Consider the following 26,995-nt stretch of genomic DNA (forward strand, 5'->3'; position numbering starts at 1 on the left):
CTCTCCTCACATGCCCTCCTGGGACACAGACAGCATCCATGCAGCCCGCCCTCTCCTCACATGCCCTCCTGGGACACAGACACCGTCCATGCAGCCCGCCCTCTCCTCACATCCCCTCCTGGGACACAGACACCGTCCATGCAGCCCGCCCTCTCCTTTACCACTTGAGCTCTAGGAACCTCCTCTCATCCCAGAGCAGCCAGGCTCATGTTTTAGCCATGCCCACTTTACCTGGCAGTCCCAGCTGCTTCCTTCTAGTTTGCACTCATGGTACACTGAGGAGTTCAACCCCTGCTCTCCGGCCTTCATGCAATAGTGCCTGGCATGTGCTTAGCACAGCTGTCAGTCGCCTGGGCTCTGCTGCTACTGCTCACCTCCTCGTGCCTAAGCTGCTTCCGTTAAATTCACTTATCTTTAACATTGTATTCTTTAAAGACATTTTTCATTCTGTGTGTGTCTATGTGTGCATGGGAGTGTAAGTGCCCCATGAGGCCAGAAGAGGGCATTGGATCCCCTGGAGCAGGATTTAAAGGTAGTTGTGAGGGGTGCTGGGAACTGAACTGGGGTTCTCTGCAAGAGCTGTCATCTCTGCAGCTCCTGGAAAATATAATTAGGTTAATTGATTTGTTTGTGTTGGGGGAGGGCGCCATGGTGCCTGTGTGGAGGTCAGATTTTCTCCTCTGCCGTGTGGGTTCCAGGTCAGTTCAGTGGCAGGCTCCTTTACCTTCTGAGCCATCTTGCTAGTTTAAATTTTGGCTTCCTTTTTGCCCTGTGAGCCCCTGTGGCACAGGGAGTCCCCAAAGAAGCCTGTCTGTCCCTGCTGGACACTAGAGGAGGGTGTGAGGTCTTTTTGGAGCCTTAGACACACAGGAGGGCATCTTCCTTGATATGGGTGGGCTAAGGTGTGAGACTTGTTGAGATAGTGACCTGGAGGTCAGAGGCCCTAGGAAACCAGACCTGTTCTGTTGAGATGTGGCCTTGTGTGTGTCTTTGGTGGTACATGAGACCTAGAAGGGCCTGTTGAGAGGTGAGGGATGAGTGGTAACAGGACATTACCTCTCTGCCCCTCCATCTTGACGCAGACCCTGTTGAGAAGCACTCTGAAGTCCACAGACTGAGTGGGTTGGGCAGTGGAGAGTCTGCCTGCTTTTCCCAGGAAGATAGAGAGGGACGGACTCACCTCAGCCAGCGGCGGCACGTGGTGGCTGCTTTCTGAAGTGCTGTCTGTGGAGAGTCCTGGAGACAGGACTAAGGCAGCCTGTGGCCTGGAGGAATGGAGCAAGGTGTACCCCCAGTGTATGAGGGGCGCAGAACGGGCTCTGTGGGGGGTGGGAGGGTGCGTGTGACTTTTGCCGATCGCTCAGTGGGACTGGCACCTAGGCACCAGTGCCAGTCTTTGGAAGGAGTCCAAGAGTGGTAAAGTAACTTGCAGGTGGCTGGAGCCAGGTGGCCACCCCGGGTGGTAGAGAGCCATAGTGGGGCTTCTTGGGGAGCCCGGTGGAGGATTCAGGTGATGGTTGATTGATCTGTTGTCTGATTGGCTGAGCAGAAGCTGCGCAGTAGGACTTGGTGCCAGACAGCACAGGGGGTAGGGTGGGGGAAGTTCATCTGCAGCACCCAGTGGGCAGTGGGCCTGTCCTGAGCTGTCGGCAGGTTTGGAAGCTGACTGGAGAACAGCCAGGTGGCCTGGAGTCTCCTGGGGGCAGAGTGGGGAGCCAGGACTGGGGACCTTAGGTGAAACAGTGGGAGGTCATCACGACTGAGGACGCTCGGAGGAACGGGGGTCATCATTGTCGTCTCCCTCTGACTGCTGCCGACTCCTTCTCCCACTCCACCCTCCTGTCGCCTTCTCCTTTGCCACCGTGACTGGCTGTTCTCCAGCAGCCTCACACGGGCAGGGTGTTTGAAGATTGGGGGTAAATGGGGATGGTTTGCAGACTGTTGTGTCTGAGTATCTTGGGAGGGGCTCCTGAGCCCCTTGCCTGGAGTCCCTGGTGCCCAGGTGCTTGTCACTGGATGTGCCCTGCCCTCTGCTGACCGACCACACAGGGGCCTGCCTTGCCTTCTTCCTGACCCCACTCTGAATTGTCATTTCCCAGAAGCCCTGACCTGTAGCTCCATTGTCCCTGGACCCTGCAGAGCAGCCTGAGGGCCCGGAGGGCTGTGGTGGGCAGGCGGCTGATGGAAGATTTTCACTTTCTTTGCAGTGTGCAAGGAGCCCCCCTACAAAGTGGAGGAGTCGGGCTACGCAGGCTTCATCATGCTCATCGAAGTGTACTTCAAAAACAAGGTGAGAGACTGGGTGAGTGGGGGTGGGTGGAGCCGGACACCGTGGGAGAAGGGGAGTAGACGTGGGACTGGGACAGGTGCCTGTCAGCCCAGCTCGGGCTGAGGCAAGGGTCACACTGCATAGAGGGGTGACCGAAAGAAAAGCAGAAACAAAAGCTGGAGGTTGAGCCAGCAGCAGACCCCATCGGCCGAGAAGAGCGAGTGGGTGTAGGTCACTTGACCTACCTGGAGCAGAGAGGGAATGAAGAAAGACGGAAATCTCCAACCCAGTGCTCTGGGCTGGGCTCAGAGTAACAGAAACTGCAGCCGCCTAACAGCGGGGCAGAGAGGCCGGGCCACTGCTGAAAGACGGGGCAGGATTTATGCACACAGTGTGACAGGAAGGCGGGCTTTGTGCACTCAGCTGGACAGGGAGGCGGGTCTAGCTACTCTGTAGGAGTGGTCTCAGTAGTGGGGGTTAGTAGACTGTCAGCACCCCAGGGGAGAAAGCTACGGGGCACACCGTGTGTCACCACTGTGATTGCTGTGGGCGGTGGGTCAGCAACCGAGGCTTGGCTGTCCCTCTGAGCCTGAGGCTGTGAGTTAGGAAGGGACTAACCCACGCCCACACAGACCTACAGACACTCTAAGTGCACTAGGCAGGCAAGTGGGGAAGCTGGGGAAGCGTTGTTAGTCCCTGCGTGAGTGGAGCACACAGGAGTAGTGGCAGCTAGGACAGCACGCAGCATGAGCGCATTTTCAACAACCTGCTTCTATACTGCACTGCGGTCCGGTCCGTTCCTTCAGCGGCACACAGCGGCACATGGCACCCAGGCTCTTGCTCCGAGTTTTCACTTCTGTGTGCTGGGAACCTGCGCTATGCTGGTTGTTTTTCTCTGTATTTCTTGTAATTATTTACTCTATGTGTGTGTGTGCACACTTGAGAGTGAGACACACACTGGCGCACACACACACACACACACACACTTGGAGGCCAGAAGACAACTTGTGAGAATTGGGTTCTCCTTTTACCAGGGGGCTTTGGGGATTGAACTCAGGTCTTCAGTGTTAGCATCAAGTGCTTTCGCCCAGTGAACCCCCTTACAGGCTTTCTCAGTTGTTTTGAGGTCTATGATGTCTTGTAGACCCCCTGAATGGTGGCACAGTAGATTCTGTTTTCCTGAGGTGTGTATGTGGGTATGTTTACACGTATGTCTTCAGAGACTCATGGCTCCCCCCCTACCTTGTGAGAACCTGGCTTCTCACTGACTTGGCTGCAGTGAGCTCCAGGCATTGCTGTATAGTCTCCCAGTTCTGGGATTACAGATCACACTCTGGAGCGAACTCAGCCTTATGCTTGTGAGTAAAAACTTTAACAGTGGAGCCACCTGCCCAGCCCTGGTGCTCAGTGTGAGCACCGCACTTCCTTCTGTTGGAAAAGGCCTCTGCTGCTTGGGGTGCTCTGTCCCCCTGAGACCCCAAGTCTTTGGTCCTTGTTTATACCAGGCCTGCAGGAGATTTGAGAATGGCAACGAACCATTCTGTTGGCAGGGATCTCTGGGGACAGGCTCAGGTGTGTTGCCTCATGGGAGTGAGTGCCATTTCAGTGGATTGCAAGCACACAGTCTCAGCCATCCCATGGCATCAAGGATGGAGCCAACGTCATGAGTTCCTCCCTCCAGCCCTCAGTGATTGAGCAGTGGGATGCACACAGCAGTCCTTTCTGCTGTGGTCTAGGCATGGGCCAGGGGACTGTCACCTTCCCTGGGGCAGCTGAACCACTTCTGGGCTGACAGACTCCCGTGTCCTAGAGTCTCAAGGGCTGTTTGTAGTCCCCTGTGCTCAGAGGCCTTGTGTCCCTGACACCTCTGTTCCTCTGCCTGCCTGGCCAAGCATGTGGGCTGGCTGGGCTCTGGTTCTTAAGGCATTGCTCCTAACCCTAGCCACCCACAGCCCTTTGCAGTTTGCACTGGAGCCTCTTGTGCTCATGGCTGGGGAGGCTGTATGGTGAACATACCATGCCATGGAAAGCACAGTGTTCTGAGCATAGGCAGGGTCTTGGTTACTACCCAGGCTAGCACTTCCGCTTTGTGGCCATAAGTCCCCGCTAGTCCCCCAATAGTCAGAGTCAGATGGCTGCTGGAGGATAGAGTGGTTTGGCTTTCTGAGTGCAAGGCTCTAGTCAGCTAGGATGTCCGTGTGTCCTTACATGCTGCTGGTGTTCTCAGTTCCCAGGGGTGGGGCAGCGTGGAGTTCCTGGACTGGGATGCTCCTGCAGTGGCCTGGATGGAGCCTCTTCTCCCCTGTTCCTGTCCCACAGTCTATCTGAGGCACATCCTAGGGTGGGGCTTCATCCACGTCCTGGTGTCTCGGACGTGCTGAGGGTGGCCAGGCACCTTTTAAAGGGGAGAGTCACCCTCATGGTATTTCTTAGTTGTTTTGGCCATGGTGGGTTGAACCAGAGCCACTGGTCTGCACCAAGCGCGTTCCTGGCCTTCAGAAGCAGAGCTGTGCCCTCACCTGGCTGGTCAAGTGTGTCAGCAGGATGGGGTGGGTGGGCCGCACCATGAGCTTGGTTTCTGCCTCTCATGCTCCTCAGCAAGGGACTCTGAAGCTTCCAGCAGCCCTCGGGTGTGATGAAGCACAGGCCGAGCTGGTTGCTCATGTGCCACCATGCCCTCTGGGCCTGGAGCCCAAGGGTCTGCACACAGGTCGTGCAGTCTACTTCGCCCCACAGCCACACCAGGTGCCAAGGCAGCTCTGCCCCTACGCCCTGTCTTGGGGAGAGGGACTGCACTGGGCCCTCGGGAAGGTGCGAGCCAAGAGGTTGAGGCTCTCTGTCCCTGTGTACTCTGCAGGGGTCCCGAGGGGTCATCGGAGCTGCAGTTCAGGCACTGTTATAAACTCTGGTTTTCTCTGGGCTGCTGACCATGCACAGTGTTATATCTCCATGTGTCCTGGGGCAGTTTTTGGCTCTGACTAACTCATCATGGGGTCTCGCAAGTGGTGAGGCTCCCTCTTGGAGTCTGTATGCCTGTGCACATGCTCTCAGGACAAAGGCTGGCCCAGGGAGCAGCCTGAGCTGTGGTCACACCAACAGTGCCGGGGCCGAGCATGGTCTTGTCTCTTCATCATCCAGGCTGCAGGCACCAGCATGCTGAGAGACAGGGAGAGGGGCCTCAGTGACTCCGAGTCTGCAGGGCAGTGCAGTGACGGCAGTGTGGCCTGCTGGTTGTGTTCCCACTTTGCTTTGTGGATCTCTCCTGGGGAGGTTTGCTGAGGGTTTGATGCTGGCAAGGAGTGTCAGTTAAGCACCACACTGGAGAAACTTGCAACCAGGACCTAGTGCGATCAAGAGCTTCCTGACTGTAGGTCTACACCATTGCCCACCATCTCCAGCCTCAGGGTGGAGCCAGGCCAGTCACATGGCTGTGGTTTGAACTTTGCTCTGGGTGCTAGATGTGCTAGGTGACATACCTGAGGCACTCAGATCTACCTGCCACTGTACCTCTTTTTTTTTAATTAATTAATTAATTAATTAATTAATTTTTCTATTATCAGCTTGATACAGTATAAATTCCTGTCTTAATAGTGAAATGTTTCAGTGAGGCTTGCTCAGTGATTGAGTAATACCAAAACTTACTATAAGCCACAGTCATCCTAGGGTCCCCCCTGCTATGTAGCCTCCCTGGTTCTGTGGGTTGCAGTCTGATTGTTCTTTGCTTTATATTAGTATCCACTTCTGAGTGAGTACATACCATGTTTGTCCTTCTGGGTTTGGGTTACCTCACTCAGGATGATTTTTTCTAGTTCCATCCATTTGCCTGCAAATGTCATGCTGTCATTGTTTTTCTCTGCTGAGTAGTGCTCCATTGTGTATATGTACCACATTTTCTTAATCCATTCTTCAGTTGACAGGCATCTAGGTTGTTTCCAGGTTCTGAATATTACAAATAGTGCTGCTATGAACATAGTTGAGCATGTATCTTTGTGGTATGGTTGAGCATTCCTTGGGTATATGCCCAAGAGTGGTATGTCTGGGACTTGAGGTAGTTCGATTCCCAAATTTCTGAGGAACCGCCATACTGATTTCCACAGTGGTTGTACAACTTTGCATTCCCACCAACAGTGGAGGAGTGTTCCCTTTGCTCCACATCCTCTCCAACATAGACTGTCATTAGTGTTTTTGATCCTAGCCATTCTGACAGGTGTAAGATGGTATCTCAGAGTCGTTTTGATTTGCATTTCTCTGATGACTAAGGATGTTGAGCATTTCTTTAAATGTCTTTCAGCCATTTTGATTCTTCTTTTGTGAATTCTCTGTTTAGTTCACTGTCCCTCTGATATGTGGAACTGCATATGCCATGTGCAGATGTGCATGGCCTTCAGACAAGGGACGGTATCAGACTGGGAGAGAGATTAAGGCGCACAGGTCACCAGTGCTTTTGGAGGCAGCAGGAATGGGAGGCCAGGCAGGGTTACAGGGCACCCCTGCCTCAGTAACAGCAGAAAGCGCGCAGGCTCCGGGTGACGTACCATGCTCAGATGTCAGGACTGCTGGGGTCACAGTGGACAAGTGACCTCGCAGGGTCTCAGGCTGTGAGCTTGGAAGGTTCTGAGGGGGCAGTGTGCAAGGGCCCCTTGCTTTGTGGTACATTCCATGCACATCTGTTCATGTGTGTCTGGGCCTTTCAGGGCCAGCTCTGGCTTAGAAACTGAATGGTCACTCCCGGGGAAGTCGGGAACCGCTTCCTTCTGGTTTTTCATGTCAGCCTTTGTCCCTGGTCAGTGGGTGATGTTGTATGTGCCGCTTTAAATATCCTTGATCTAATGTTCTCTGTTGATTGTAGATGTCATCGAGGTGGCTAAGCCTACGGGTCTGTCAGGATGTAGACAGCACCTTGGGTTTGCTTGTTTGCTTGTGCCCTGCCTGCTGAACATTGGCAGGCCACACCTAGGCCCATCCCTCCTGTCTCCTACACTCAGCACACTCTCCGGGACTTCTTTAAACACCCTGTTGTTCAAGAGGCACAGGCAGCAGACAGCATGGTTTGTTGCATGTCAGGATGTCCTGTGGAAGTTACAGATGTGGGACCCACAGCTGGGGATCAGCCCTATAGCTTTTCAACTGCTGTTGGGAATGGGGTGGCCATGGCAGCCACAGCTGCATCCGCACACTTTGCATTGGTTCGTTCTGGTAGATGCTGGTGGAAGGATGGCAGGGACCTGAGAAGAGTGGGGGTGCTGGGATGAATGGGGGGCCTGGGAAGAGTGGGGTTCTGGCTTCACCCTCTGAGCAGCTCCTTCATGTCCCATGGTGGCTGCACCATTTTGCTTTTCACCTGTGATGAGACTTCCTGTGTCAGTGTGGTGTCAGCCACACCTGCTCCGTGTAAACCGTGGTCATTCCCATGGACGTTGGATGGATTCTCTGTTGAGGTTCTTGCCATTCCCTTTGGCTTACAGTGGCTGGCATCTTCTGGTCACTGGTTACTTCTCTTCAGAGAACACGGCCCACTCTCAGATTTGATGTTGCTGCTGTGTTGTAGAAGCTCTGTGTATTCTGGCCGGGTGAGACCGGCAGGTGTCTTCCTTCTGTCCACAGTTGTTTGCTTACTTGTGTCCTCATGTACAAAGACCTCACATTTTTAGGAAATTCAGTAATCTGGTTTTCCCTGTTTTGGTTTTTCGAGACAGGGCTTCTTTTCTGAGTTCAAGACCAGGCTGGCCTTGAATTCAGAGATTCACCTGCCTCTGCCTTCCGAGTGCTGGGATTAAAGGTGTGCACCACCAACGCCCGGCATGGTTTTTCCTTCTTTGTACATGACTGTGGTATCAAATCTGTGACTCAGTTGTTGTCTGAAGTCATAGAGGCTGTCTTAGTTAGGGTTTCTATTGCTTTGATGAAACACCATGACCAATGCAAGTTGGGAAGGAAGGGGTTTATTCAATTTACACTTCCACATTGCTGTTCATCATCTAAGGAAGTCAGGACAGGAACTCACACAGGGCAGGAACCTGGAGGCAGGAGCTGATGCAGAGGCCATGGAGGATGCTGCTTACTGGCTTGCTCCCCATGGCTTGCTCAGCCTGCTTTCTTATAGAACCCAGGACCAACAGCCCAGGGATGGCACCACCCACAATGGACTGGGCCTTCCCCATTGATCACTAATTGAGAAAACGCTTACAGCTGGATCTCATGGAGGCATTTCCTCAGCTGAGGCTCCTTCCTCTGATGACTCTAGCTTGTGTCAAGGTGACACAAAACCACCCAGTACAGGCCGACCCTGGGCTCTACACAAGTTTTGTAGTTGTGGGCTAATTTGGAACTGGGAAAGGAGCCTGGGCTTCACACATGCCCGGAAATGTGTTCTGCTGTGGAGACCCCACCATCCAGGGCCAGTGTGGTTTCACTCTTGTTTGTTTTTTGAGACAGGATCTCACTATGTAGCCCTGGCTGGCCTGGAATTCTCCATGTAGATGAATTTGGCTGGCTTTGAGTTCACAGAGATCAACCTGTTTCTGCCTCCTGAGTCCTTGGACTAAAGACCAGTAATACTAATGAATAACATTTTTTTAAAAAATGAGGTGAGGGCTATGTAGATCAGGCCCCATTTGACCTTCCATTCACAGAGATGAGTCTGTCTCTGGAGTGCTGGGATCAATGGCTTATGCCATCATGCCCAGCTTCATTTTTATGTGTGTCCATTTTATTTTGCTGATTTATTTTGTGTGTATGCTCATTGGGAGGCCAGAGCTCAGTGTATGAAAATCCATTCTCACCTTCCACCACGTGGGTCCTGGGGATCAAACTTAGGCTTAGCAGTAAGCAACTTTACCTGTTGGACCGTCTTGCTGGACCGTTTCATTTATTTTAATACAGCCCAGGGCCTCGGCACAGGGAATGGATGCCTCCTACAGTGGGCAGGTTTCTCACTTCAGTTCTCTCAGGGCAGGTCTCCTCTCTCCTCTCTCCTCTCTCAGAGAGAACTGAAGTGAGAAACCTGCCCACTGTAGGAGGCATCCATTCCCTGTGCCGAGGCCCTGGGCTGTATTAAAATAAATGAAACGGTCCAGCAAGATGGTCCAACAGGTAAAGTTGCTTACTGCTAAGCCTAAGAGACCTAATCAAGGTCATCTGCACAGGCATGTCAGAGTCCTGACTCCAGGTAACTCCAGATCTCACCAAGGAGACCATTAGATGAGCCGTCACAGCCTCACACCTGCAGCTTCAGTGGATGCATTAGTGCTGTAGCATAGGTGCGTGTGGTTTCCCATGTATCCCTCCCGTCATCTGCACTCAGCTTGTCGTTGCTCTGGTGAGCACTTCCAGCATTGGTAAAGTGGGCATCCTCACCTCACTCCTGGTTTTAGGAGAAATTTCCAGTTATTACCATGGAGTGGGATGCCCACTAAAGGTCTATTGTAAATAGCCGTTATTGGATTAAGGAAGTCTAGTTCTAAAACTGAAAAACAAACAAAAACTTTTCCTGCCCACAGCATAGCTCAGGGTTTGCACACATGATCCTGTGCAGTGTCTGTGCACGGCACCGGTGAGTGTGCAGGGGCCTCAGCAGCTTCTGTGTCAGTTCAGTGGGAGCTGTCTCCTGACCACTGAGGAGGCGGCGGGGACTCACAGCTTTCATGTGTCACACCTGCCCCTGCCTTCCTTTGCAGTTCTCTTTCATGATGAAGGGGTATTAAATTTTGTCAAAGGCTCTTTTTCTGCCACTATTGAGAAAACCACGAGGCTGCTCCCTTCCTGCCTGCAGTGCGCCACCGCAGGTAGCTTTGTGTGCTCTGCCTTGCACCCGTGGCCTCACCCTGGGTCTGTGGTGTACACCGTCTCACAGCTTGAGTCCGCTTGCTCTCCTAGTGTTTTTCCAGGGTGTTTGGATCTGTGTTCATAGGCAGTGTTGGTCGGTGGCTTCCTGTGGTGTCCTTGGTTTCTGTATAGGTTGATGCCAGCCACATAGACTGTGTTAGGGAATGGCCGCCCTTCTTCTCGCCCTGCGGACCTCAATAGGATGGGCTGTTGTCTTTGCGTGTTCAGTAGGGTTTGCCAAGGAGGCTTTGTGGTCCTAGAGCCCTGTCTGTCTGTGGCAAGATGTGTTTATAGTCCCAAGCTGGTCTAGAATCCACTGTCCTCCTGCCTCAGCCTGCCCAAGGATACAGGCGTCACCTCTGGCCTGTTGTCTCCAGGGAGTTCCTGACAGCTGCCCCACTCTCTTGTGTGTGGTGGATCTTTGGAGGATCTCTATGTTTTTGTGTGTGGGACATTTTATGTGTTTGAGTGTCTGTGCACAGCATGTGTGCCTGGTGCCCAAGGTGGCCAGAAGAGGGTGTTGGATCCCCTGGGCCTGGAGGGTGATAGGTCCTGGGAACCAAAGCTGCATCCTCTGAAGGAGCAGCCGGCAGTCTAGCTGCCGGGCCAGCTCTCTTCTGGGCTGTCGGCCTTGCTGTAGGAAGATCCTGTTTTCTCCAGATGACTACTCTGTCCATGCCCGTTGTTCATAGTGTGTCCCCTCAGACGTCTTCTTTACTGTGTGTGCTGTGTGGAGGCCAGAGGTCAACATAAGTGTCTTCCTCTATCGTGCCCCACGTTTTAAAAAATTATTTTACTTTATCTTTTTGTTTTGTTTTGTGGTTTTTTTTTGGTTTTTTCGAGACATGGTTTCTCTGGGTAGCTTTGCGCCTTTTCCTGGAACTCACTTGGTAGCCCAGGCAGGCCTCGAACTCACAGAGATCCGCCTGGCTCTGCCTCCCGAGTGCTGGGATTAAAGGCGTGCGCCACCACCGCCCGGCTTTACTTTATCTTTTTCAAGTAGGATTTTGTTTTCTTAAATTTTTTCTTTATTTTTATGTGTATGGGTGTTTTGTCTGCATGTATGTCCGTGTGCATGCCTGGTGCCTGCAGAGGCCAGAAGAGGGCGTCAGATCCCTGGAACTGGAGTTCCAGCTGTTGGGAGCCACCACGTAGGTGCTGGGAATGAAACCCGGGTCCTCTGCAAGCGCAGTTGGTGCTCATAACCACTGAGCCGCCTCTCCAGCCCCTCTTAATTTTTGACACAGGGTCTCTCATTCACGGAACCTGGAGCCCGCTGGTGGCTAGACAGGCTGATGGACAAGCCCTCAGGGCCCTCCTGTCTATACTTCTCCATGGCTGAGGTTATAGGCATGTTCCGCCATGTCTGGCTCACACAGGGACTGGAGATCTGCATTCAAATTTCTGTGATTGGGGGACAGGCACTTTACCTTCCACCATGCTGGCATTTCCTAGTTGTCTGTGGTTTGGGTTGTTTGTATGTTCTGTTTAAAGAAGCTATCTTGTTTTTTCTTTGTATTTTATGTACAAGTGTGTGTGCCTGTGCCTGAGTGTATATGTAGGCACCATGTATACAGAACCTGCAGGGATCAGAAGCCAGCGCTGGGTCACGTGAGTGCTCTTAACTGCCTGCTGTGCTGTCTCCTGGCAGGTTTGTCTAATCTGCCACAGGCCGGTTACAGTAAATGTCATCAGACAAGCCAGTTGGGACTGAATGATCCCTGTGTCATCTCTGCTCTAAATGTATTTTTTCTTTTTATTCTGAGTTGAGGCCTCACTCTATAGTCTAGGCTAGCCTGGTCTTGGCTTCCTTTTTTTATTCTGGGTCAAGGTCTCACTCCATAGCCCAGGCTAGCTTGGTCTTGGCTTCCTTTTTTTTATTCTGAGTCAAGGTCTCACTCCATAGCCCAGGCTAGCCTGGTCTTGGCTTCCTTTTTTTTATTCTGAGTCAAGGTCTCACTCCATAGCTCAGGCTAGCCTGGTCTTGGCTTCCTTTTTTTATTCTGGGTCAAGGTCTCACTCCATAGCCCAGGCTAGCCTGGTCTTGCCATCCTCCCCCCTCAGCCAACTGCACACTGGGATGGCAGGCACTACCCTGTGCCCAGCTCCCTGGCGACTCTTGTCTGAGTCTGTGCTTGCTGAGGAGTGTGTCCCATGGTTTCAGCCTGGCATGAGGTTCTCCGGCCTCTCCCCTGTCTCCATGGAAGGTTAGCAGGCCTTCTTCCTGGGGTCCCATGGCATCTCCCTGTTCTGTTGCTGAACCCTGCGCTGTCATGGGAGCTGCTTCTCGTGTTGTGGTTCAGAGTGCAGCCCCATGTTCCATCTCTACCTCACAGTTTCCCTGCCCCTGCCCAGGGGACCTCAGGGCCTTACATTGCAGGGCAGGAGGTTGGGGCCAGGGTTGTGCCCTTTGTCCCTGTGCATGTTCCTCTTGGGGACTGAACCAGGAAAGCCTTTCTCACGGCCACATTGATCTCTGGCTAGTTCTGAGGTAGTCGTCCCGTGCTGCCAGCCACACGCCAACCCAGTGAGTCCCCGTCTTGGTTTTGGCTGTGCCCCTGGAGGCTGGTTGGTCTGACAGTGAGGATGGGCAGTGTCGGTCCCATCTGACCTCAGGTCTCCTAGGTTCAGTGAGGGCACTGTCCACAGTCCCACTCAAGGAGTCACATACTCACTGCAGTTGCACACTATATAGGCCCCACATGTTGGGTCCATAGTGGTTCTGATGCCCCAGTCCCCAAAGCCTGTTGAAATCACCTGGCAACCTCTCATCTGTTCTCGGTCTCCACCAGCAGTGGTGTGAGAAGCCCTTGGCTCTGTCTTTGCTGTGTGTGGGTCTGGGCCTGACTTGGCAATGGATGCCATCGTAAACACTTGCCACTGGGCTCCAGTTTATCAGGGCAGGATGTATGTGAGCTGTGGTTACTCCAGGCTCCTAGACCTTACATAGGTGTGCTCTGACCCCCTTCTTTGTTGAGGGAATTCCCAGCATGTAATCCCCCACCTGAGCTGTGCACAGTGTGGCGCCCGAGGCTGTCCTCACTGCCCTGCTCTTGCAGTGTCCCTCAGTGGCCACCAGTCCTTCTTCCTCCTGTCTGTTGGCTTTATTTTGGGTCAGGGCTTGTGCGTACGGGCTGTCCTCAAGTTCTGTGTGGCCGAGGATGACTGAGCTCTCCTCATGTGTGTGCCCTGTGCTTGCTTGGGCTCATCGATTCGCTCTTTTCTGAAAGATTGTTTATTTTTGTTTCCTGTGCATGAGTGTTTGCCTGTGTGTGTATGTGTGTACCATGTGTGTGCCCGTGCCTGTGCAGACCAGAAGAGGGTGTTTGGTTCCTTGGAGGTGGAGTTGTCGGGCGGTTTTGAGTCAGGATGGGAACGTGCTGGGAACAAGTGCAGCCCAGGTGGTGGGTTCTAAACCGTCTCAGGATGCTCCCACTGTCACATGGGCCCTCTGGCCTTCTGCAGTGTCTGCTGCTGTTGAGGTCTTCTTCTTGCCGTCACTTCACTAGCCCCACACACCCAAGGGCCTCCTGGCCTCAGGTCTCTTGTCCTGTCTTCCTTCAGGGTGGATGACACTTCTCACTCGCTGTAGCAGGAGTGGGTGCCGGTGAACATTGTGTGTCGGGGGGTGCTAGAGGGAGAGCTTTCTCACCAGATCTCTGGGAAGGCCCTGTGGGTGTGGGCAGTGAAGCGTAGCTGTAGCTACATGTGGCCTGGCTCTCTGACCAGATGCCACTGGGGCTCAGACAGTCCCTGATGCTACAGGAACCTGGGCACATAGCAAAGCCTGGTGGCACAGGCAGCCCCAGGGGAGGGCAAGAGAAGAGCCCATCGGACACAGAGGGTGCCAAAGAGATGTGAGGAGAACGTGACAGAGCTGGATGTATGCAGTGAGCAGTTGGTCGTATAAAAACGTGGAGAATCTGCACAAGTGGAGAGAGGGCTGCCAGCTGTGGGCTCGTCTGCAGGCCTTTTCTCTGCTCCCAGAGGGTTTGGACGTGAGCCCTGGCAGCTCACCAGCTCAGAGTGTGTCCTGTAAACAGTCCACTGCGTGTCTGCAGGAGATAAGACTGTGACACCTCATCAGAGTCGTCTGCAGACTTGCACTGCGGCAGCCTTAGCGTCTCGTCCATGCGCTTCCTGGTGCCTCGTAGGTGGCCAGTGTGTCTGATGTGGGGGCTGAGGGCAGAACCCAGGGCCTCTCAATGCCCTGTTATTGAGCCCCACCCAGCCCAGGTGTGTGTGTGTGTGTGTGTCTGTCTGTGTGTGTGTGTCTGTCTGTGTCTGTCTCTTTCTCTGTGTGTGTTTGTGTCTTTCTGTACGGTTTTCCCTCTTTGTGTATATGTATTTTACTAGTCTGTTTTGCTCAGGGTTTAAATCGACAATCAGGACAGGCCTTGGCTCTCTGCTGGGTCTCAGAGCCTCTTTCAGTCTTCCTCTCCCTCCTCTCCCCTCCCGCCACCGCCCACCCTTGTCACTCTCCCTCTCAGCATTGAGTGGTGTGGCTTGTCATGCAAGGGCATGGTGCTGAGGAAGGCCCGCTTGTAGCATCTCTTGGGAATCTACACTTGAATCTGGGTCCTCTGTCACGTTCAGACCACACTCAGATTTGCCAGACTGCTGACTGTGAGTCTGTGGACCCTAGGCTCGCAGCACACCGGGCTCTTCATGGTGGCTGCTGTTCTCTCACACCAGGGTGGAGAATGGGTTCGGGTGCTTGGGCCAGCCTGGCCCAGAGCCCTTCCTCCTGAGCTGTGTGGACTCCTGGCCTCCTTGGCACCAGCACTGGTCCGGCCAGTTGGGCGGCATTGCCGTTGACTGAAGCTGAGAGATGCTGGCTCCCTGCCCACTGTGGCGAGTACAGGTGGCTGCAGTGCACGCACGAGAGGCCTGTGGTCAAGCTGCCTGGAGTTGAGGCAGCCGGGGACGGGCTGAGGTGACCGTGGACCTTAACCTTTGCGGAGCTGGTTAGCACACTGCTGGCCCTCACGTCCTGGAGTATAGGCACATCTCCACCTCTCAGATGCTGCGTCACCAGGGAGGCCCCTGTCTCCCTCTGTGTCCCCGCCCCCTGTCCTGAGTCAGCACGGTGACTAAAGTGGTGATGCGTCCCAGGCTGTTCTCCCTGTTACTACATGGAGCACAGGGCTCAGCCGGGAGGAGCTTGCCGTACTGGCATGAGGACTTGAGCACCCTCAGGAAAAGTGGTGGGGCATGTGTCTTTAATCCCTGTGCTAGGGATGGAGACCAAGGAATCCTTGAGACGCAGTGACCAGCTAGCTGATAATTGGTAAATTCCAGATTCAGTAAGACCCTGCCTCATAAAATAGGGTGCAGAGCAACTGAGGAAAACATTGATTTTACACACCCATGTATGTGTGTGTGCATGCATGCACACACGCCCAAGAACTTAGCCCTTTCCCCTTAGAGTCCTTGCTTGCCCCGTTGGGCCAGCTCTGTACAGCCCTTCCAGGCACTTCCGGAGAGCGGCGGCAGGGACGGTGGGTAAGTTGGCATGGTCCTCCTATTGGTGACTAGACGGGTGGTTCGTCCTCTTCCCTCTTCCCATCGCTGTCTCTGAGCCCCGCTCAGCCATCCAGGCCCTCCTTCAGCTATCCTTCCTCCCTGCCGAACACCCAAGGCGTTCAGTTGGTACTGTCCAGTCCCACCCACGTCGGGTGCTGGTTCATCTTCTGGGCACTAGATCCTGAGGCTTGATGGACCCCAGGGCACTGTCTGAGCTCACATCTGTGCTGTTGGCCAGCTGGCTGGGCCCAGATCCTGTGTGCACAGAGCAACAACCCCTCTTCTGTTCCTCCTTGGCCTGTTCTTGTTTCCTGGGCTACGTCCATCTTGTAGGGAATTCAGGGTGAGTGCCAGGTCATCTCCACAGCGAAGATGGGGGCCCCCTCTGTGAATGGAGTAATGTCTGGGATCCTGTTAGGGGCGGCCAGGTGAGGGAGCCACTGTGAGATGCTGGCTTCTTGTAGAGGTGGCCAGACCACCTGTTGCACCTGTTCTAGCCTGTCCTGTTTTCTGCTTTGTGTTGTGGCCAGAACAAGAGGGGGCCACAGTACCCATTCATCTGGGCCAGCCTCCTGTCTGTTCCTCAGGCTATGCAGAAACCCATGTCTAAGTTTGGGGTCCCCACCCTTAAGGTTACCCTCACCCCCTATTGCCCTTCACTCACAACTCTTAGAGACCCGTCCAGTGTCAGCTTTGCCATTAGATGAATAAGGACACCCAGGGGCCACTCTGCTGTTGTGTTAGGGTGGCACATAGCTGACTGAGTCCCTGCTATGAGTCACCCTGGGTTCCCAGAGCTTACACAGCCGCCATTGAGCAAACTGTGACCTATACATCCCTGGGAAGCCAGGGCAACCCTGTCCCCTTCCCTCACTTACTAGAGGAGCTCTTGGCAGGCTGGAGCCATGGCTGCCAGAAACAGGACCACACTGGACTGGGTCCTGCCCTCCTGCTGCTTACCGAGGTTTCCTGGCCTGCGTCCTGGCTTTCTGTCTAGTGGTTGGTTGTTTGGTAGGATAGCTTTTGTTTTCTTGGGAGTTGAGTCTGTTTTAAATCTTACGGGTTAGCTGATGTGAAGCTCACTGTGCTTCAGTGGGTGTTAACGTTCCAGCTGCTGTCATATCTGGGAGTGGGCCCAAAGGCCTCCTGTCACTCAGAGAGGACTGGTCCTTCCTCCAGCAAGGATGTTGAAGTAGCTGTGCTCTCCCGCTAAGACAGCCAAAGACGAAATCAGAGGGAGAGGGGCTCCTGAGCCTGGCCATCACACACCCAAGAATGCCCAACACCTGGGGCTGTGGTGGCTGACTAGACTCTCCCCACCATGAGTGGGATGGGAGACCAGAGCCTCTGGTGTTGAGCTTGGCGGTGTCCACCCTGCATGCCCAGTGCTCGGCAGCTGTGGTGATGACCACTCCCCAGCAGCCATGAATGGCTGCAGCAGTGACAGCTCCCAAATGGGCCTTGGGCATCTTGGATGTCAGGGCCCCCAGCTTACAGCTACCAGTGTCACAGGGCTTGGTCCTTCAGGTCTCAGCAGCCTCTGGAACTTTTAGGGACCAGGACGATCCCTGTTTTCTTGTCCCTGGTTTCTTAAACCTGCTCCCATCTCCTTCCATCTTGTGGGTCCTCAGGCTTGCATGGTCAAGTGCCTGTCCCTGCCGAGCCACCTTCTGGTCGCAGGGTGAGGCGGTGGGGTTCACTTCCATTTTCCTTCATGCTGCTGTCTGGTTGAAGAGGTGGTTTGCTGCCGAGCACTGGGCATGCAGGGTGGACACCTCCAAGCTGTCCTGACACCCATGTCACAAGTCAGTTGTCTGCCCTGGGGATGGGGATGGGGACGAGTATGGTAATGCTCTCCTCATCCCAGCACTCAGGAGGTGGAATCAGGAGCATTGGGAGTTCAAGGCCACCCTGGACTGTAGTTTGTTTACACAACATCACCTGGCAGCAGGGCCTCTAGTCGCCCTGAGAACGGTTCCTCGTGGCTTCCACACCACTGCACACAAAGCCTTGGTTTTGGTTTCTGTGGTGGTTCCCGAGGACCTCCTATGGTGAAACCATGTGGTCTGACCCCACTCCTGCTCAGCTCACAGGGTGGCCCTGGAGTGGGAGCAGCTCTAGGTTGAGACCTAGGAGTATGTATTTGGGGAGACAAAGGAAAGAGCCGGGAGTGCCTTGCTGTATGAGGCTTGAGGAAGAGCAACCTCTGATGCTTTGCACATTGACGGGCATCCCAGAGGCTCTGCGCCTTCTTGGGAGTGAAGGGCCCTATTGTTTCTTTTGTTTTTTTGAGACGGGGGTTTCTCTGTGTCGCTTTGGAGCCTGTCCTGTACAGTGCTCTGGCTTCCTGCTCACTGGTGATGGACTTCCATGTTCTGTGTTCTAGGAGGAGCCGAGGAAGGTCTGCTTCACCTACGACCTGTTCCTCAATCTGGAGGGCAACCCTCCTGTCAACCACCTGCGCTGTGAGAAGCTCACCTTCAACAACCCTACCACCGAGTTCCGCTGCAAGCTGCTCATGGCTGGCGGGGTGAGTGTGCCTGCCCACCACCTCTGCTCTGTGCTTGCTGGCTGCTGGTATGGCTGGGCCTGGGTGGCCCTTAACTGGTGGGGCCCGCAGCAGCCTGAGGACGTGGAGGGGTCCATGGACAAGGGCAGACAACTACCGCTGGACTGGCTGCTGAAGGAGAAGGTGGCAAAGCCACCTGCAATGACCTAAGGTCACAGGGCATGCCCAGGGCATGCTAGGCTAGACCTGTGATGGTCTGACAAGGGGTATGAGGTATGGGGAGGGGCAGTTGGTGTAGTTTGTATGGGTGTGGGGGCATGTGGGGGTAATTTGTATAAATATGGTAATGGTTGATGGTTATGGGTGTGTGATTATGCATGGAATGTGGTGTTCTGTTGTATCGTGTATTATTTGAGGTCTATGTATGTATGTGGTATGTGTAGTTGTAGTGTGGAAAGTATGTGTCTTGTGTTGTGCCTGGTGCTCAGAGTGTATGTTTAATGTAGGGGGTATGTGGTCTTTGCAGGTTATATGTGGTACCTACTTAAGACAGCGTGATGTTCTTAGCTGTGTGTGCATTGTGTGTGGTATGTCGGGGCGTGAGGTAGAGATGTATGGGCAGTGTGGTGTCATTTGAGATGTGTTTGAAGTGTGTGTGCGTGTGTGTTGGGGCTTGTGTGTAGTGGTCTGTGGTGTGTGTGTGTGTTTGTGTAGAGAGAGAGAATGTGAGGTGGTCTGTGGTGTGTGTGGTGTGTGTGTGTGTGTGTGTGTGTAGAGAGAGAGAGAGAGAGAGGTGTGAGGTGGTCTGTGGGGTGTGTATGTGTTTTTGTGTGGTGAGGTGTGTGGGTCTGTGTGGTATTGGAGAACTGAGGGCCTCTTTGATGATATCTGAGTGTGTGGCCAGCCCTCTTCCCCAGGTCCATGGCAGCCAGGGTATGTTTCTGGATCAGGTACCCCTTTTCTCTTGGTTCTGTATAGCCAGGTCTCACAGGAACTGCCTTCCTCAGAGTGGAAGTGGTTGTTGCCAGTCAAGGGTCTGAGTGGGTTTCAAACCCTGCATGCTGCCTACGAAGCTCTCTGCCTGCCTGCATGGTGGTCGGGCAGTGGCAGCCTGGGATGACTCGTAGGCCTGATGCTGCTGCTCAGCCCTCCTGGGGTGGCTGAGGGTGTGTGGGTGTGCGCAGAGGCCGCTCCGCCCTGCTGCCCTACACTAGGAGCCGCGTATCCACAGCGTATGTAGGCGTCCCCAGGGCCCCAGGTCAGCTTCTTGGGAGCGTCAGTGTCTCAGGCCTCTCCAAGCCTCTCAGGTGCTAGGGGAGGTATTACCAAGCTGTGGAGAAGGTTCTCAGGACATCACCTGGACACAGCGTAGGAGGAACAGGGGGGAGCTCTGTCCGGCCGGCCTCGAAGAGAGACTCCAGTGAGGTCCCAGAGTGCTCCTAGGGAACTGGCTAGCCAGATACTCTGCAGCCTCAGGTGGCCTGGCTATGGGACGATGGCTCTCAGGTGACTCCCAGGACCAGGTAACTGTGGCCCTGTGTTGTTGGCCTTCTGGGTTGTGAATATCTGTGGGGGTAATGCTTGTTGTCCAGGAGCTATGGGCACTGGGGAACTGGAGATGGCATCATGTTAGGGTCCTATGTCCCTGCAGTGGCTCCAGGATCTGTACTGGACTCTGCCCCCAGGAATGACCAGACTGTGGTCCCCCACTGCTCTAGCCGGGCAGCCAGCAGTGCCCAGCTCAGGCTTAGCTGCTTGTGGCCTGGGGCTGTTTGCGCCATGTCATCTGGCTCCTGTGGCAGCCTGTTTGTGCGCCATCCCTACCTGGCCTCGAGCATCTTGGCAGGGAACACAAGCTGCTGGCCCTGGAGGCCAGGCTGGCTGGCAGGTGGAAAAGAATGCAGGCCATGCAGGGCCATCCAAGTCCATCTGCCCTGTCCTGGAAGCCACTTCCTCACAGGACCACTGTCCTGGGGCTCGGGCCTCCCAGGTGCTTCTAGGAACTGGTGTTCAGGAGCCCAGCTGGGGACACAGCCTCTGTAGGAGCCTCGCCTCTGTTGTGGTTGGGAGGCCCCAGTGAGCAAGTCAGACCAGGGCAGGTCAAGTTACTGCCCTCTTGCAGTGTGGTGTCTTGTGACTGTGGAACATCGGCTTCCCCGGATGAAAGGTGTGCTAGTTGCAGGCCCAGGTGCCCGGGGCCGAGCACCACCTCTTCGGCCAGCCTGAGCCCTTTTCTTGAAGCCCCCCCCCCCCCCCGCGCCCCCATCTGCTGCCCTCCACGCGGTGTCTTGGCCTCCATCTCTATGTGAACTTGACGTTTGGAGGCCAGTTCCAAACTGCTGCGTGTGTCTTGGGAGCTGCTGAAGCAGGGCGGCACTTCGGGGTGTCAGGCCAGTCCTCATCCCAGCCTGTGACCCGGAGCTGGCCAGTGCTCGCAGCGGCCCCAGCTCTGGCCAGCTCAGCTCTTCTCTTGCGCCCTCTTGTCCTTGGTCCTGTTCTTGGCCTACGCCTTGTTGCTCAGGCTCTGTGTGGCCAGATGCAGCCGCCTGTCCCTGAAGTGAGGAAGGCTTGTCCCCAGCTGCATCTGCTGATCCCTCAGAAGGCCCTTTGCTACCTACCACCAGCTTCTGCCTCCCCTGCTGCGCCTCCTCCTGCCTCCTCCTCGGCACTCAGTGCAGTCTGTGGCCAGCTGCATCGCTTGCTTTGCCACAGGCTCTGAATCTTCTTCGCCAGGGCTCCAGTCTGCTGGCCAGGGTCCATCCTGAAGGCCTTGAGGCCGTCTTGGTCCCCTGCTGCTCTCCATCACAAGGACAAACCTGTGACTCTTCTGGGCAGCTGGCCTCCGGCTCCCTTCTCCCTCCCAGGAGGCCAGCTCCACGGCCGCCAGCCCACCATCGCCTGGCGCCTGTGGATAACCTCTGTCTCTTCTTTGTCACTAGGTGATGGTAATGCCCGAAGGAGCGGACACGGTGTCCAGGCCCAGCCCCGACTACCCCATGTTACCCACAATTCCACTCTCTGCCTTCTCTGACCCCAAGAAGAACAAACCGTCCCACGGCTCCAAGGTTAGTGAGGTGGAAGGCCAGCGTTGTGGAGCACGGGCCTGGCGACTGGCGGCTGCAGGCCATTGCCACCGTCTGCTGAGCCTGGCCCTGCACACCTGCCGCCACATCCCGAGCCTCTGCTCCTGCTCCTTGTCGCTTTGCTAGCTAGCGTGGCAAGGAGTAGTGCTTGTGATCCGGCTGCTTATCCTGAGCCCTGCTCCTCTTGAGTCGGCCTCCTGGGCCCTCTTTCCTGTCCAGCGGTCATTTGCCTCTGGTAACTGGGCAGGGCATTTCCATCAGTGGTCCCTTGGCTACCTTCTCGGTTCCAGCAAAGCCAGGCCAAACCTGCCCGTGCCACTTCAGGTCTGCTGGTCAGCAGTGCTGGCATGGAGCCAATTTGGGGGATGCTGGGAGTAGTGTGTGTGAGACTGAGCTGAATTTCAAGGACACATGTTTCATCTCGTCACTCAGCCCTCCGGAACGTTCTCACTGGGCCTCCTGGAGCAGCCACCCCAGCCACAAGCTGGCCAGTGCTGTCAGCACCACCATGACATCTGAACCCAGAACCCCGGGCCCGTCCCTCACCACATGGGGGCTTGGCCCTCTTGGGACCCTCGCTGGGTGACTGCTGACCTTGTGTGTGTCCTTCATTCGGCATTCTTGCTTCACTTGCCTATAGGGCGTTATCAGCGGGGCATCCCCGTGAGACTCGAGCACCCCTGGGCCATCTTATCCATGGGCACCACAGGAAGAGACGCAAGCACCAGGGCAGGCTGCTTCCAGCCCTTTCCACAAGGCTAGCAGGCCTGTGGCATCCTCAAGCTGGTCAGCATCTTGGAGTCCTGACCGGATCCTGAGGTCACCCCTCACTGACCTTTGGGGGTTGGAGGAGAGGCCAGGCTTTGCTAGCAACCTGGGGCTTCTCCCCCAGCCTCTGTTTGGAGTCCACGGAAGCATTGAGGCTAAGGGTGCTCTGTCTCGTGTGCAGGTCCTTCCTGGTGGTAAGCCTTCTCTAGCCACTGCTGTGGGCGCTGCACTGGCCCCGCACATTTCTAGACAGCAGTTTCTTCTCTTTGGATGACTCTCCCAGAAGCTACGGGGGCCTTAGAGCACGGTCCAGACCTGAGTGTCAGTCCCGGTGCTACCCTGGCTGAGCAGTCTCCGGTGGCCTGCGGCAGGAGCCAGGCCCACCCAGACCTGTCCCTGGAGGCACCGATTGTGTCACCCTGATGGGCACCAGGCCACAAGCCTTGGCGGCCTCTCTGAAGTGCACTTCTTTACTGCTGAGGAGAAAGGGCAGCATCGAGCCCGTGACGGTCCCTCCTCACTGACTGCTTTCACGGTGTTTGAGATTGGGTCTCACTATGGAGCGCTAGTTGGTCTGAAACTCCATAGTTGCCCAGGCGTGGCCCCAGGAAAGTGGCTCTTGTCAACCACTCACAGCTGTGGGCACATTCTCATCAGCCACTCTTGCCCCGCACCCCTGAAGGCTTGTCCTCTGCAAGAGAGGGTGAGGACTGCGCCCTTCCCGTTTCTTGCCTCCTTGTCGCTTGCTGGGGCACAGTCCTCCCACCCCCAGTTGCTCTGGTGCACTCATCGCCAGGCCTCAGGCCAGCCTCAGTGTTGTCAGGTTTGCGGGAGCATGGCCAGCGGTGGGCCACAGTCCTGAGGCAGCTTCATCTGTCCCTAGACATCTGAGTGGTCCAAACGTGCTGCAGAGCCCTGCTTGCCGGGTGCTCACCCCACCAGCTTGGTGTCCTTTGTGGTACTTTTAGAAATATCTGGGTCCTGGGGTCTAGCCTGCGTGGGAAGAGCTGTCACCTGGCGAGCTCTGAGCTGTTTGCCTGGCCATGGCCGTACCCCCTGGAGAGGAGGTTAGACCTGGTGGAGGCATGAATTGAGCACTCCAGAATGGTCTGGGTGTGGAGAGGGTGTAAGGGAGTACTGCCTGTCGGCCTGCGACCCTGCTGGCAGTCATCGTGGGCACTGGCCTCTTTTCCGAGGCCTCATTCTGTGAGGTAGGCACTCCTTCCCGCATTCAGAGAGAACATGGGTGCAGAAAGCGGGGCGTCCCCACTGGTCCCCATGGCTAGGACAGGACTGCTCTGCCTGGATGGGGGCCTATGCCTGTCAGCCTGAGCCCTCTGAACTCCTAGGTCTAGCTTTAGAAGAACCACCTAGGTTGTCTGCCTTGTGCTATGCCCACCCTGTCAGCTTGGAGGTGCTGGCTGCCCAGCTCAGCTCCAGGATGGATTTCGAGCTCCGAGGACGTGGACTAGGGCCTTGAGAGAGAGAGACTGACTACACCCTCCAGTCGGTGCGCCTCGCTCGGTCTCCCAGATGTGGGTAGCTGCAGGCGCTGGTGGCCGTAGTGGCCCCCCAGGTTTGTGGGCATGGCTCTGCCGTGTCTGTCGGCTGCATCCTTTTACTCTGCAGATTCTCTCTATACATTTCAAACAGGCGCTTCAGCCTTTGCCCAGGCCAGGGTGGCAAAGTCCGGCAGCCCCACAGTGCCACCAACACGTCTTCCTCACCTTCCCTGCCTTGGCCTTGCAGGATGCCAACAAGGAGAGTGGCAAGGCGTCCAAACCGCACAAGGTGGCCAGGGAGCACCGCGAGCGGCCACGCAAGGACTCCGAGAGCAGGAGCTGCTCCAAGGAGCCGGAGCGCGAGCCCAAGAGTGCCAAGGATGCTGCACGCAGACTGCCCAGGGAGGAGAAGGCCCCAGCGCCCAAGGCTGCTTTCAAGGAACCCAAAATGGCCCTAAAGGAGGCGAAGCTGGAAAGCCTGTCCCCCAAGGGAGCGTCCCAGCCCCCTACCCTGCCCAAGGCCTCCAGCAAGCGGCCCGCTGCCACGGACTCACCGAAGCCCAGTGCCAAAAAGCCTAAGAAGAGCGGGTCGAAGGGGGCACGGCGTGCCCCCGGCACCTCGCCCCGCGCCTCCTCCTCCTCCTCTTCCTTCTCCGACAAGAAGGTGGCCAGGGACAAGAGCAGCAGCAAAGGTGACAAGGGGAAGGCGGAGAGTGAGTCTCGGGAGACGAAGCGGACCCAGCAGGCTGAAGACTCAAACTCAGAGGATGAAGCCTCCTTCCGGTCAGAGGTGAGCAGGTGGTGCCGGGTGCCCCTTTCCAGGCTGCTGTCTCCCCTGCACCAGCTCTCCCCTGCCCATGCAGTAGTCACTGAGGTCCCTAGGTGGTATGGGCCATGTGGTTCAGAGCCCCAGCCCTGGTGCCACCCACTGGACAGGCTGTGGCTCTGGTGGCTAGCCAGACGACTTCAAGATCAACCAGACAGTTCACCCTCTGAGGTCTTGCCTTCCTGGTGGATCTTGGCCCTGCTCTCCTGTCAGGAGGACAAGTGATGGCCACAGAGCCACCTAGAGCTCTTTCTCTGGGGGCCTCTTGTATCCCGCACCTGCCCCACACAGCAGGGAACAGGTGCGGTCTACCCATTCCTGGGGGACTGCCCGCCTGTGTCAGGGCCGTGGGCTCCTAGCTGTAGCGATGAGTGCTCTGTCCCCTGGAGTTCTGGCACTGTGCCTGCTGAGTGCTGGTAACCTTCCACAGTCCTAGAGAAACGTCTGAGTTCTGTGGAGCGGAGCGGAGCAACCTGTCAGTAGCCCAGGGCTCGTCACTGGAGCTGTCTCTGAGGGCAAGCACTGGGTTGTGTGAGACCACCTCGGGAGCCAGGGTTCGGCCTCTGCTCTGTGAAACTGTGCTTCTGTGTGATGAAACCCCCTCCTCCCAGGTGCCAAGACAGGGAGGGCACTTAGGGCAGCTGTGGAGCCAGCCATGCCTCAACTGCGGACTGGTGTTCTGGTCCCAGGCAGGGAGCTCACGGGACACTCTGTGGGTGCTTCCCTCTCCTGAGGCCACTGCTTCTCAGGCTGGAGCTGAGTGTGGATAGTATGTGACCCAGGAGCACCCCATCAGAGTGGCCGCCGCAGCCACTGGGGCCTCAGCCGAGTGCAGTCTCCTGGGGGAAGAGATGGGCAGCTCTGAGGAACAGCTGCTGTTGAGCTTGGTGGCCTCGCCACTGTGCTTGGCCCTGCTGTCCACACCCCAGGCCTTTCTACCGAGGGCCATGTGGGAAGTATGGATGCAATAGGGCTACGGTCAGGCCCATTGGGCACCTCCTGGGCCTCTCTGGTGGGAAGTTTCCAGATTCTGGTTGTCTCTGCTCCTGGGGTCTCTGTGGTGGAAAGGTACCGGGAGGTCTACAGGCCACCACAAGCCCAGAGGCCTCAGAGGGGCCTCTCCCCACCAGCTCCTGGCCTGTGCCTAAGCCTCATAGGTAGGGCATCCGTCCGTGGCCTGCAAGGCTGCTCCCTTACAGGTGGGGAGATGGAGGCTGGACACCAGAGTCTGCCCTCCCTGGAGCAGGGCCCGCCAGCAGCCATCTTTCTGCATTTTGCTGCCCAGGGAAAACAAATGGGGTTGGTGTATGCAGGGAGGGTGCCCTGGCTCAGGCCCAGGGTGGCTGTGAAGTCCCACTCTGAGAGCCTCACGCAGACAGCAGTCGTGGTGGCTAGGGCGTGTTCCTTAGGAATCGCACTGGCCAGTGGAAGGTGGGTGAGGAGAGGCCTTACAGGCACACCGAGGCTCCAGTGGGCCCGGTGCAGTGAGCCCTGAGCAGGACAGTCCCTGCCTTTAGCCTGGAATATTCCTTCCCAGGCAGGCTGGCCTTACAAAGCTCTGAGCAGGCAGGGGCCTTTCTGTGTGCCTTCTGCAGACTAGGCACTGCCCTGTCCCGTGTTTGGGGCAGGGGTGAGGGCTGCTCAGCTCTGGGTCCTGCGTTCTACCGTGACAGGTGTATTCTGTCCCCACACTCATCCTTTGACCGGGGAGGGACAGGGCCTGGGCTCCAGAAGATCTGCTGTCTGCTGCTTTTTCTGCTTCCTCCCATGGTGTCTGCAGTAACTGGTCTGTCCCTACCCATGAGCCTGTATCAAGATCACACCCCCCCCACACCACACACAACACCCCCCCACACACCACACACAACATTGCACACTACAGACCTCACACTACAGATAACACCTTGCTGCACATACCACGCATACCCCTCCCAGCATTCACTGAAGAGCTCACATAGTGGTGGCCTCTTGCCTTGTCTTGTCCTGACTGTCACTGCCCCCTGGTGGCCAAGTCTACCCCTGTGCAGCCACAGGAAGACCAGGCAAGGTGTGCCCAGCTCCAGGATGCTTGTGACACACAACTCCAACCATCACTCCTGTGCACCTGGTGGGTGGTAGTGAGGCTTGGGTAGGGTCTGGACATCTGGTCATTGTCCCTAAGACCCAGGGAAGCGTATGCTTCCTGGCGCCTTGGGGTTGTATGGCTGCTTCACTGCCCCTCCTCCACCTTGCAAGATGACAGTCTCTTCTCTCCCTCTGTGCTGGCCCTGGCATGGACTGAAGTCGGCCCAGTCAAGCCCAGCCAACGCCAGCTCCAGCTCTGACTCCAGCTCCGACTCAGACTTTGAGCCGTCTCAGAACCACAGCCAAGGTGGGTCTGAAGGGGAGGTGGAGCTGGTAGAAGTGGGTGGAGACGGGGCAGTAGGCACAGCCTAGGGAAGAGCAGCCTGGGAGAGGCGTGACTCTTGAGTGATGGGCTGGGGCTGCTTGTTGCTTCAGAAAGACTGAGCCTGGGCTTGTGCTTTGGGTCAGACCCTCCTTGGGGCTGGTATCCCTTCTCCCTGGGCTGAACTCAGGGCCATGAGGCAGGGGAGGCCCATGCTATCAACCAGGACACAGTTCTTGGTGGTCTGGGGATTGGTAAAGACAAGTAGCTGTGCTCACCAGGAGCCAGGTCACTCCCTGGGG

At 55.8% G+C, this 26,995-nt stretch overlaps 1 protein-coding gene across 2 annotated transcripts in view; it reads left to right on the forward strand.

The window, feature by feature from the left end:
- Mllt1 (MLLT1 super elongation complex subunit) overlaps nt 1-26,995 on the forward strand; it is a 44,892-nt gene that overhangs the window by 13,001 nt on the left and 4,896 nt on the right. The window contains exons 3-7 of one of the 2 annotated variants that reach the window (XM_052746818.1): nt 2,208-2,290; nt 18,006-18,149; nt 21,068-21,193; nt 23,729-24,271; nt 26,591-26,678. In XM_052746818.1, the coding sequence (XP_052602778.1) occupies nt 2,208-2,290; nt 18,006-18,149; nt 21,068-21,193; nt 23,729-24,271; nt 26,591-26,678 (984 nt within the window). The remainder of the gene's footprint in view (nt 1-2,207; nt 2,291-18,005; nt 18,150-21,067; nt 21,194-23,728; nt 24,272-26,590; nt 26,679-26,995) is intronic. The other variant, XM_052746819.1, reaches the window with a different exon arrangement.

This window comes from Peromyscus californicus, unplaced genomic scaffold (assembly GCF_007827085.1).
Source record: "Peromyscus californicus insignis strain IS unplaced genomic scaffold, ASM782708v3 Scaffold_1__1_contigs__length_55948999, whole genome shotgun sequence".
In the NCBI taxonomy this organism is placed as follows: domain Eukaryota; kingdom Metazoa; phylum Chordata; class Mammalia; order Rodentia; family Cricetidae; genus Peromyscus; species Peromyscus californicus.